This window comes from Pyxicephalus adspersus, chromosome 4 (genome assembly GCF_032062135.1).
Source record: "Pyxicephalus adspersus chromosome 4, UCB_Pads_2.0, whole genome shotgun sequence".
In the NCBI taxonomy this organism is placed as follows: Eukaryota; Metazoa; Chordata; class Amphibia; order Anura; family Pyxicephalidae; genus Pyxicephalus; species Pyxicephalus adspersus.
Genome location: NC_092861.1, coordinates 86538031 through 86550864, shown reverse-complemented (window position 1 = coordinate 86550864; position 12834 = coordinate 86538031). Strand labels below are relative to the sequence as shown.

Below are 12834 nucleotides of genomic sequence, written 5' to 3'. Positions count from 1 at the left end.
AAGGCATATATTCGAATATTCACCATCAAGTATGTATCTTTTGTTAATACAAATGTTTATTAAAACATAAAAATATAAACACATTTACATGCTCCAATAATCACTCTGTAGTTGTTACAAATAGGCTTATAACAGTTCAACGCGTTTCTCAGAAGTCCGCTTCCTCAGCAACATATTGACCTAAAAAATTCCACAAAAAATTTTCAAAATGTAAATTGTCTAATACACAGTTGTGACTTATCAAAATCGGCACATGCAGGTTACTCACTTCTGTTTCCACATTTAATTCCTCAATTGGACAGATAGGTCAGAGTGTCAGTTCTTTATTAAATAAGTTGATATATCACTGGCTAGGAAAAAAAAAGCTTTATTAATTTAAATAGGGTCCTTTGCAACAATAATCCGTAATGATTCCCAGAATTTTATAGCTATTTGTGCACCATTGTCCAAGCTTATTAGAAAGGTAATTATACCCTGCATTTGCTACCTATTACATTGTATTCAAATTTTCGCTATAATGTGCTGTTGCCAATAGCAACCGCATCCAAACAGGTTATGAACTGCAAGTATAAATCTCACCTGAGCTCTATCCTTTCCCTGTGTAATGCTCTTAGAATCAGCATTAGGATAGTTTCATGGATCCAGACTTTTAAATAGTCCTCTAAAGTAATCGGGTTCTCATTAATTGTACACCTATATATATACACCACTATCCAAGCTATTGGGAAGGTATCTATAACATGCATTAGCTAACCATCACCTATTACATTAAATTCAAATCACCACTGTAATGTACTGTTGCCAACAGCAGCCACATTTGAATAAGAATAAGCCTTTGAACTAGGTATACTTGGATTCATATACACCATTTTTCACTCCTTAACCAAGTGCTTTTTTTAATATTTTTATTTTTATCATAAGCTGCTATTCAGTATTATTGAGATTTATAGTGCAGCAAGATTTCAGCAACTACTTTGCTATATATCTACATTTGTGTTTAAGGTGTATAAAAGCATGGACAGTCCGAATAAACAAAGTTAGAATTCAAGAATGGCAAACGGCAGAAATTGTGAAAGGCATTTTCCATCCTTCCCTGTCTCCTCTATATATCTATTGGCCAGTTAGGCAAAGTGCAGACCAAACTTTTCATCTGGACTCTGCTATGCAAAATAGAGAATGTGGAGAATGTGTAGCTGTTTCACATTAGAGATCTGGTGCTAATTACTAGGGAAATTGGTTTTCTTATAGTAAGTACTTAGTTTATGGAAGTTGGGTGATCCTGGACTTAAGCTTGGTATGTGGACATGATGTGTGTCATCCCAATTGCAATATAAGATTGGAAACTCCTGTGTAGAGAGCTTTCTCACCATATACCCTATAGTCTGTTTAAACAGATCTAACTGGGTACTTCACCAGGTGCTGGCATTGAAAAAAAAGCATACTGGCTGTGTTATTACGAAATAGAACATCTTAACAGTTTTAAATCAGTGTTCAGATAGCACACATGAGCATTACACCATAAGATGACAAAAAGGGAATAGTAAGCCATAGCTTCTACAGAAGGGTTTTTTTTCGACCCCTAGTAAAAGTTGGGATTTTTTTTTGGAATATTCCCTTTTTTTTTTTTTTTTTTTTTATAAATGTTTTTTATTCACAATTGATATGTTTGTTCCCTTTTGTAGATTTTTTTCTGGTTTCAGAAACATTTTAAGATGTGAATTGTTGCTTTGTATTTGTTTAAATTGTGATTGACTGGGCACATTGTCCTAATGAATACTACATCTTTAGACATTTTTTTGAGTTTGTTATTGTTATAACGGTGTGTTTCTTCAGTGCTGTATTTTGTGAATGATTTTTGTAGATATATAGCTTTGTGTATATCCTAAATACCTAAACTGTGTGCTGGCATTGAGGTTTTGTAAAGAGCTATCCATGGTCCTTATAACATAATTACCGGTACATGTGAATAAAATGTGGGCCAGATGATAGATGGTCACTTCTAAGCCTTTTATGACACTAGAGGGTACTACTATGTTCTATTTTTAATGGGCCATTGTTTTTTTACTCCACTAAAATACTTTCATAATTTAGTCCCCAGGAACATAAGGTCCATGATTATTATAGGTTTATGTAAGGTATTTGTTAGTTTGTCATGAAATTCATTTTCAGGGTAACTTTGGTAAAAATATTTACAGATAATAAACCCAGCTTGGCACCCCTAGTGTGGAACAACATACTGCAACTTTGTAAAAATAGGTCACAAGAGAGAGATGCAGTCTCTGGTGATATCACAGGTTCACCACATGAAATAACTGTGTTTTGTTGTATGCTGTTGAGAAGGGGAAAAATATTTGGGCCATCTCAGACCTGTGGCAAGCCTCTGCCTTCTGCTGCTGCTTTAACCCCGGTCCTAATCCCTCATGTTCATACAAATGCGAGAGGTTGGGAACTGGTTTTAGGATTCCGTTCCAATGTTAATACATGGACCAAACTTTTTGGTACTGTACAGATCAGTGTTTGATTTTGTTGTTTTAAGGAGCTGATACTGGGAATGAGCATCAGTTGATAAAAACAAAAAAAACATTTAGTAAAAATGTTACCACCTAATTATATAATTGTTTGCCCCCTCTAATATGTTTGATGTGTAGTTGGGCTGCAGTAAAACGTAGTGCAGATGTAAGGATTAACCCTTCTAACAGACTAATAAGGAGGCTAATAAGGATTTGGGCACTGATTATGGTTATTAGTAGGACATCTCGATGACAGGGATAAATACTATATGGTTAGCAGTATAAATGTGATGCTTAAAAGATAACTTCATTTTCATCTAACACAGCTTCAACCACACCACCTCGCTTTCCTTTATTGTGTAGTACTGTGCGTGCGCCAAATCTCTGCCTACATGAAAATGTGCATTATAGTTTTATAGAGAGCCATAAAAAGTGCATTCAAAATCGCTGTTCTTAAATGTTTTTACGTGCCATATTTTACCAGCATTTACCTGCTTGTTTAGCAGTGTTGCTGCATATCTATAATTAAGTAGATCACATATTTTATTACAACGTTCAAGTTTATGTTTTCACATGTGAGCAGATCCTAAATGCTTTAGTGTATTCATATTTAGTTCTTAGGAGTACTGGTGGTTCTTTGTATACGTTACCATTAACCAACGTTCATGCACAGCAGATGTCATTGCACTCAAGCTCAGGGATTAACATGTACTTCAAACACATACACCATTTGTGTTCATTATTATAATGTGTGTTTTCATTCATGTATTTTCATGTATTTTCATGTATTTTTTTTTTAGTTTACAAAGTTTTTAATGTTGGCATGTAATTTTTGAAGTGGATTTTATTTTCCTCAAGAAGTCATTTTATGTTTACACATTGTTTTGCAGCTAACATCCATTTTTGTTGCATTGCATGGTAACATATATTTAGTGCATGAAGGCATTCAAATGCTAACAAGTGACATTTATATGATAACAATACATAAATATTTTTTAAGAGTTCATTGTTTTTTTTAGTTTTGTTTATTTTTTGTTTATTGTGCTGCTTTGTTGAATGTGAATGATTCATGCTTTTTCATTTACCATTGCTTCTCTTTCCTCACTGTTTGTGATTTGCCTACCAGGAGGAGCTACTATTCATACTCCTACTACCTGTAAGTAAAAAATGGCCACCTATTTTGTTTGGATTATTAACACGATATGCAGTATCCCTTTAAAAATAAATACAGCATTTAGGTCAGCGCGCTGAAAAATTAATGCATCAGTCAGTTGTCTTGTAAATGTCAGAAACCCGGAAACTATCTTGCTGTAGCCAGGCCTAAGGAAGGGGTTGGGAATATAGCTCTTGTGAAATAAGGTAAAGCTCACCAGTTGTTGAAATGTTTTAAGTGTATTTCACTTAGAATTATTTTGTACCTAATATATATTAACTGCCACCTGATCAGAAAAAGAGACTTGACAATATTCCTCTTTAAAAAGAGGAGAGACCGTGTTTATTACTGTAATTTAAGATTGGCATTATTAACCATTGCTTTATTTATTTTTAGAGGGATAACCACTGAATGTGTCATTATTCACTAACACTTTTTGTTGCACGCTGTATGTCTACTGGTCATGGTTTCCTTCTTCTAACAATGTATCTGTAAATAAGTGTTTGTAAAATCTGTCTGCGTAGGTATTAGTCTTAATAACCGAGAAGCTGCACGTGGTGGTGGTTAATTTGGGGCAGTGTTATTTGTAGGTGTAAATTAGTATTTAGTAACTGGGACATTCATGGATTACAGGTAAGTACTGCAGGATCTGTTCTGCTTTATGGGAAGAATGGCAATCCATGTAGTACATTTTTCTTCAATCTCCACCATTTCTAAACAATGCTGAAAGCTGCAACTTTTAGTAGTTCTCTTTGGTAAAATATATTTTATGTAAGTATAATCCTTAAGCTGTGTACATGTCTCTTTTACTTTTTTAGATTTTGTACATGTATTTGTTGTTGGCACATCTATTTGTAGTACAGAGGTATCATTTGAGTGAGCTGTTTGAATTTTAATGTATTTAAACCACAAAACAAAACTTTAGTTCTCCAGTCTGTAATGCAGTGGCTGCATTTAATATATTTTTCCAAGCTATATTGATATAATTTTGATGGGTCCTACCAGTAAGGCCTTTCCTGCCCCCAAGAGGGTATTGCATAGTCACTGTGCTATATTTCTGAAGGAGCAGGACTACAGAAAAAAAAAATTCTTACCCCCATTACATAGTAAGGTAAAGTTTTGTAGTTCAGAGGTGCTAAAACTGCTTGAGATGAAATGGCACAGGACATTATTGTTTTTTTTTGGCAATTTAGAAGCAATGCTACCAAATATTGAGAGTGTAAGGAAACATCTGACTTCAACAGTACATGTACAGATCAGGAATATAGAGCAAAGAACAAGGAAAAATTGTATTGATAAATATTTGCACTTTTCTGATATTAACACTATAAGCATAAACAGGTTTTGTGTACAATATTAATGCTTTCTTGACATGGGTAACAAAATATTTCTGTCTAAATACATGCTCATGGCCCTGCAGCCACTAAGAAAACCACTCTGACATATGTCTGTGTCAGGCTGGCAGGTTTTCTCAATACATTTTATTTCAAGATAACCTAATTACAACATGATTCTCTTTTTTTGTAAAAATCTGCTTGAGATATTTTAAAGTATAAATAGGAAATATGGGAAACGGGTAGAAAAGTAAAAGGGATAGTCCCAGAGAATTGAATCAATATGATGACGTGATTCTGTTTTTGAAAATGAGGTTTAAACTGAAAGTACTACAGATATGCCAATGAAGGTTTAATATAGATGGATAAATTTGTGATTTATAATGTATACCCCTCATAACACAGCTAACTGATCTTCAAATTTCTTAGATGTTATTCACTAAGTTGTTACTAGCAGAAGATAGCAGTTTGTTTGTAATTTAATATTGTTAGCCCATAAGTGTGTATAATTGTATATAAACAACTGACAATCAACAGGAAAATATATAGGATACATTTACTTCCTTTATGAAACACTATACATCATTTTCGTTATGTTGAGATTAATAAAGATATCCAGTTTTAGTATTCAATAGCTTTTAGGATGTAAATCTTTTGTTATGGGGGGCCTTTTTTTTTATTTTTTATTTTTTTTTACAAAAACTATATTTGTTTTCATTAAATTGCATTGCAAGCCATTACTGAGGGGCCAGCTACTAAAATGCGATAGGCATTGTGACCTACATCAATTTTTAAAGCTACCTTTAATAAGGCCGATAAAGGTGCTGATGTGAGGCCACTTGCAAGTGATCCTGTTGTGCAGAATACCAGGGAGCATGCAGTGCATTGCAACATTATATTCACTGGTTGATGAAATATGAGAGGAAAATAAGTAAAGAAAAGGTCCTCGACTCATTTATTAAAAATATAACTTGATAACATTTGTGTCCATTTGCAGCAATTGACAAGATTTAGCGCAAAGCTCTAAATAAGAATAGTAGCTTTTTAAGTCTCACATTACACAATGCAGAAAACTTCACAGGGGATGAACATAAAGAAACTCATGTTCTCTCCTAGGAAAGTAAAGCAAAAGTTAGTCTATGGACATTTAGATATTTACTTATTCTTCACATGAACTAAATTGGCGTAAGTAGAATCATTGAAATCAAAGCCCATCTTCTCAGCAATAAATAGCGACCTGAGAGCTTGCTAATGTAACCAGACATCCGGGTCCCTGTTGTGATATTTCAAGATGAATTGCTCTGCATTCCTGGCAGGTATGAAAGTCTGTAATGGCTTGTTCTAAAGCACATACACTTGTTAAGTATATGTAAAATCTTTCATGTTTAACCTCACTAGTGATTCATAGCCCTACCAATCTCTACACATTATAGTGTACTTTCTTTTTTAGTACTCTGCTTATTGATTTGCAGCTCAATGCACAAAAATAGTGGGGGGCAGAAAATTAGTTGAAATACCTACCTTTACATAAAGTTTATGCTGTGCAGGATGCAGTCTGATAACCGGGGGAATATGACAAGTACCCTTAGTTCATATGAAGTAGCAGCATCTTCTCAAAAGATAAGGACTACTTGGCATTCCTGTAGATATAGCCCAAAAATGTTGACAGCGCCCCTGGGCAGTTACATTGATAAAGTTAGTAAAGTTAACATATTTTTAAAGCATTAGCATTTGTTTTTTTTTTTGCATTTTGAAATGAGTAAATATACGCATGTATGAATGCAATCTATAGCAAAACATAGATATGTTTTAACCTCTAAACTGATACGTTATTTAATATAAATAGATTAAATAGCTGTAGTTTGTTCACCATTTAGGTTGTTGTATTGTACTGGTAAAGTCACCATCCAATAATCTAAATAAAAAAGCGAACCTTTATGGTTGACACGAAGACTGGCTAAAGGAGGCTGGAGAGAGTCAGCAGCACTGCTGTATAAATAGAGAATACAAAGTGAAATTCTGTGTAATACATATGTGGCATGTGTTTGGTTCCTTCATATTTACCAAATAAAATGCCATTCCCTTATGGTGTAAATCTAATTTAATGTAACAAGATATTATTATTATTATTATCACAAGCTTGATAATCTGATTCAAAGCTGGCTTGGATGTTTTAAGCTGATTGCCTACTCATCAGGAAAGAACACAGGAAAATGCAGAACAAGAAGTACTGTCATTGGGATATGTGAAAGTATGTCTTAAATCTAAATGCAGGAAATATTGGTAAACTAAAAGGAAGGTAAAGTGAATGGAAATGTGACTTTACAACTGCACAACTTATTTGTTCTTGTTCATTGTTTGTATGCATAAGGGGAAAAAGATGTATAGTCTTTTTTTACCTTGCACAAACCTTGCCCACAAGCTCATCATACACATTACAGTCTGACTGTAAAATCTCCTCCATATTAACCAAAACTATGAAACATATAGAGTAAACCTACCTTAAAGTGATCAGTAGGAAGAAAGTATGAGGGTTGGGCATTGCTGTTCTTTTGAAAATGTTAGTTTTCCATCTGTCATGTTGATGCTTTGGCTTCATTGCTTTAGTCCCTTGGAACAGGTATAGAGATAACACAATTCACCTGTGTACTCTTGTCATAAATCACTTTAACATACGTTCAATTTGTATCCAGCCAGGCAAGTCCTTTTCCTACATAGTTATTGGAAGATCTAAAGGAGATTGTACAAAGTGTATTCTGTCTGTAGAACACTTCTGATGCCCAAAAATACTTAATATTGGGCATCACAGAGACTCTGTGGCTATCATCATCAGGGTCCTAGGTTTGAATTTCAGCCAGGACATTATCTGCAAAAGTTGTATGTTTTCCCTTGTTTTTCTGGGTTTTATCCAGAAACCCTGGTTTCTTACATCCCAAAAACTAAATGTTAGGCTAATAATATGAGAGGGGCATTAAACAATGATTGTGGGACTATAGTAATACTATTTAGTGTAAATAATGCTTTACAACATTAACCACCATGGGGTTGCTTGGGGTTCCTTGAGCAATGAGCAGTTTGTGCTTCTCATGTCAATTTAACTGACACCAATGATCTTTTTGGCTTTGTGAGAGTGTGAAATTCGTCCCAATGGTCAGCAATGTAAGAGGCATTTATCCCAAAGACTACTACACTAATATACTGAGATCTGTGGATATAGTAATTATAACGGGTTCTCGAAGACCTGAAAGTTATTTCAAGGGGTTCTTTTAAGTTTAAAAAGGTTGAGAGGCTAAATTACACATTTTAAGTCTGTTAGGTTTAAATCCAATTCATGGCTGTTTGCTATCATAATGGCTGGCTTTGCAAACGTGTCTTTTCCCTTAGTGTGATACAGGGAAATGTGATAGACTAAATTATATATTACTGTAGGTCCGTTTGTGTTGCCTAATGCAGACATTAACTGACTTTCACTTTGAGAAAAATACTGTTAAGTTTTCATGCATATTTCATTATAAACCAAAGCTTGTTTTGATAAAAAGTTCTCTTTTAATATGTATGTAATATGTATTTTTCCAGGATTTCATAGGGGTTTTATTTCTTTTAGCTCTGATTTACGCTGTATGGAGTTGCAATTCTGTCTTGATCATGTAGTCTTCTTAATGAAATATTTATATTGTGTTCGCTTATAGATGTTTTAGGTGTATGAAGGCATCTCACATATTTTGCTTTGATTTTTACACTTGTAGCTACACCTTCACAAGGTGTTCAGTACTGTGAGAAGTCTGCAGTATGATACAGATGAATATTGGTGGAGACAATTGATCACAGTATAACACTGAATAGCATGACAATCTGTATCTTTTGTCAGATTAGAAAAATGTATATCTTAAATTCCTTCTCAAATCTTTAAGGGTCTTCTTGAATGTTTTTCTTCTGTACAAATTGTTTAGTAAAAGTCTATTTTCCTTTTCAGTAAACTGGCCAAGAAGCGCAAGGATGCCATGGGTAACACACGGCAGGAGATGACTCATATGGTCAATGCAATGGATAGAAGTTATGCTGACCAAAGCACTCTGCATGCTGAAGACCCATTGTCTATTACCTACATGGACTCTCACAACTTCACCCCCAGATGTAAGTAGTCCCAAGTCAACATAAGATAGTCCCAAGGCAACATAAGAAAAAACATTTTTTTAAACATTGTGATTTCAAAAGAATTTCAACATCTATCATGACATTTTATAAAGTCATTTAGGGTATCACAACGATTCTAAAATTTTAGCTCATTCTAAAATTACTACTTGGAACATCTGGACTTTAAAAATGCCCAGTTCAAACTCACTTTGGAACAGTTCATCCATTTTTCAGTTTTAAGTATAGTGTGTAGGTTTAAATGACATACTGGCTTATTGTATGTCACAGGGAATAAGCATTATTTCTTTGCTGGTTCTTTTTCATCCTTGGTGGTTCTCACTGCTCCTGTTGCATTCCCCTAAATATACAATAAGATAGGAAATCCAGCAAAGAGAATGGATTCGCCCTTCTAATTGGCTAATAACGTATCGTAAACACACTTGATAAACCATCAGCTCTGTTCACTCTAATCTTTCCTCTGAGATGCTACATGTCAGCACATGCATCAGAGCCTCTACTGCTGTACCCCCTCCCATATTCTGAGTACTGGAAGACTTGCAGTGTGCTTTTCAGCTTATTGAAAAGTTGAGTACCCCAAGACAGTCATTTTCACAGCACAGTACTCTTTACTTCTTTTACGGCATATCAATAATAACCCTCACTTTGATCTTAAAAAATGGAGATCAGTAGAATTTTTTCCCCATGTATTTTAAGGGTTTTCAGCATTTTCCCTCAGGATGCACCAGTGCCTAATATTTGTTGATAGTACACAATTCTCATTAGGTTTTAATGTGTTTTGTCACTTTAAAATCCACTGTTTCTGCTTCTTTTACTCTGCTCCTTAGTTGCTTCCTCCATGCATCTCCTTCAGCAATGCTTTTATGGGCTGTTTGAATAATCATTGGTATGCTAGAGCTGTTCATTCGTTACATCAGCTTTTTAAATTGCCCCATCTATCCACAAATAATGCATGTCATTTAAATAGTTCAACACATGCATTCATACTGTGTTTGTCCTGTAAATGAACAGCATCAGGGCAAGCACTATCATAATAAAAATGGTGATTACCTAAAGACTTACTTAAAACCAAATGCTCTCACTTCAGCTTGCCCTAGATTTCATAATGTCTCATAATTTCAGATGTCCTGTAGACCCTAGACTGATTTGGTCGTTTCATGTAGTTATGTAACGTAAATAGTCATTGTTGGCCAGCTGGGAAAAATTGCCCTTCCAGTAGCCATGTCATTTCATGTGCTGATTTATTTGTCTGTCTGTTTCCAACTGCCCATACTGGAGGTAATATGAATTTTTCATGAGCTTTGTTTTCCTGCAGTGCCCAATGAGCCACTTGTGCCGACTGCTGTGTTAGGTGAGGACCTAGTCTGACATCATCAACAGTTCAACGCATGAATGATTTTGTTGCATGTGACTCACTGTTAAGAGCATTTACTTAGTGACAAGTGGGCAGGAACATGTACCAACAACTTGTCAAAGTGATAGAGTAGGTACCACTTAAAGCACAAGCAGGTCCTGTTGCTTAAGTATATTTGTCATGCATCAAGTGTTTTAGGCAGAAGCAGTTCTTTGAAAACATTATCACATAAGCTCCTAAAGGTATGTATTAGCTTGTCACCATACAAACTATTTTAACTTACTGGCATGGCACTCTCAAAGTGTAAAGGGTACGGACATTTGTAAAGTATGTATTGCATTTAAAAATTATTTCTACAGTTTTCATGTACTACTTAGCAGCTCTTGTGACTGTTCTTCTGTCAGTGTATCAGACAAATTTCAGGCCTGTGTGGTGTGTTTAGCAGACATGTACACTACAGTAGGTGTGTTTGCTAAGTATTTGGAGTATTATATTCAACTTTAAAATTGGCAATTGAAATTCAATATGCCCTTATACATCTACAGTATATGAAGAATACATTCATACCATAATTAAAACCACCAGAGGTAGAACATGTAAGGGCACTACATATAATAAATCCAAGGCATAGAATTGAAGGGAATGGATCTTAACATTTTCATGATAAGCAGCATTGGGTAGCAGTAGATTAATAGCTGGCAGGCAATGCATTTGCTCAGTAACTCCCCTATACCCCTCATAATATATATATATATATATATATATATATATAGCTATATATCTATATCTGCAGTACCATGGTAAGCTGACATAGAAGGTTAATTGTCATAATCCGGTAATAAAGAACTACACAATTACCAACAAATCAGTTTAAGAAGGGAAAGGTTAAAGAGAACACATTTTGAATTATTTTGTGTATAGTAGAATCTTTTGTTTGGGAGCATTGATGTTTTTTTAGTCAGTACATTATTTCAGGATCCATTTTCTCTTTCACGCCCCCGATACACCTCTTTTCCAATTATTTTTTCTATGGTTAAAGCTTAGCTACAAATAAACGTATGATATCAAGTTATTTCAAGGGATTTAGTTTCACCTTGATATAAAGCAAAGAGAAATGTTTGCTCCCATAACATGAATGCCAGCAGGTGACCTGGGAGCATAAACACACACATAATCTTAAGCATTCCAAAAGCATTTTAGTGGGCTGAATTAAATACTATGACTGTCATTTTCTCTTTAGTATTCAATAAGGCCATACTGAAGAATAAAGTGATTTATTGTACTATAAAAACACTTTATTCCCATTTACTGAAACAGAATGTCAAGAATGTGTAGGTATTTTTTGTCTTTAATGTTTATTCACCATTTGTAAGATATTACCTTTACAAAATATTTGCCTTTAAAGTGAACCTGTACTTTGTCCTGAGAAAGGATTAAACTGACTGTATTCACATTCTTCAACACTCAATCAGACACCATAAGACCAGAGGTTCTTGTGAACGTTTTGGCTTGCTAAACAACCTGAAATGTACACAAGGCTATATTTGTTCCCTCTGCCTTAAATCACTTGCATGCAAGGCACCAACTGCTGTATTTTGGAGGTCCTGAGTGAGTGTTATGAGATTTCCCCATACCTAGGTGGATTGGAGAAGAGTGGTAGGTATGCAAATACAGCATTAAAATCCCTCCTGTAAAGCTAATTACTCTGCCAAACATAGAAAAATTACAGGTTGAATAATAAAAAAAAAAGTAAAACCATCAAACAATGTGCACCAGATTTAGTTTTATCATTTTGTTTCAGTATAATAGAAACAGAAATTTACCTACCACATTTTAAGTAAGTAAAGGTTTTAAATACTCTGCACAAAAGAAAAAAAAATGTTGCTTTGGTTGATGTCTTTTACTAGCACATTTATTTCTTAAAAATATCCTTCAGGAATTTGCTGTCAGAATAAGGGATGAAATCCCATAATTCTAGCAAAATACACTTAAACATTTTACAGAAGTTAGATATGATACAGCGTTGAGTGTTGTGTAGACTTTTAACATCATATAGTCTTTTTGTACATTGCTTTTGGTTTAGTAGTAAAAGTAGTCCTTGCAGTTAACCTCTGAATTTCTTTTTGTTTTTGTCTGCATGGCTGTATTGTTCATTCATTTCACCCATCCCTGCTGCCCATAAACATACCACTGTTTTGTATCTAGAAAGCACTCTGACTCAAGTGTCTGACAAGGTTTAATCTAGAAAAATGTTTTTTTTTTCCTTTTTCTGCTGCTTTGGTGCAGTGCCAATCACTGGTAAGTAGGAAGACATACTATCATATTAATACT

General features: G+C 34.5%; 1 protein-coding gene across 1 annotated transcript in view; it reads left to right on the top strand.

Moving 5' to 3' along the window:
* Positions 1-12834, top strand: part of PTPRK (protein tyrosine phosphatase receptor type K) — a 229580-nt gene that overhangs the window by 183855 nt on the left and 32891 nt on the right. Inside the window, exons 16-18 of the mRNA XM_072410218.1 lie at positions 3637-3666; positions 8971-9131; positions 10465-10500. Coding sequence (XP_072266319.1) covers positions 3637-3666; positions 8971-9131; positions 10465-10500 — 227 coding nt within the window. The remainder of the gene's footprint in view (positions 1-3636; positions 3667-8970; positions 9132-10464; positions 10501-12834) is intronic.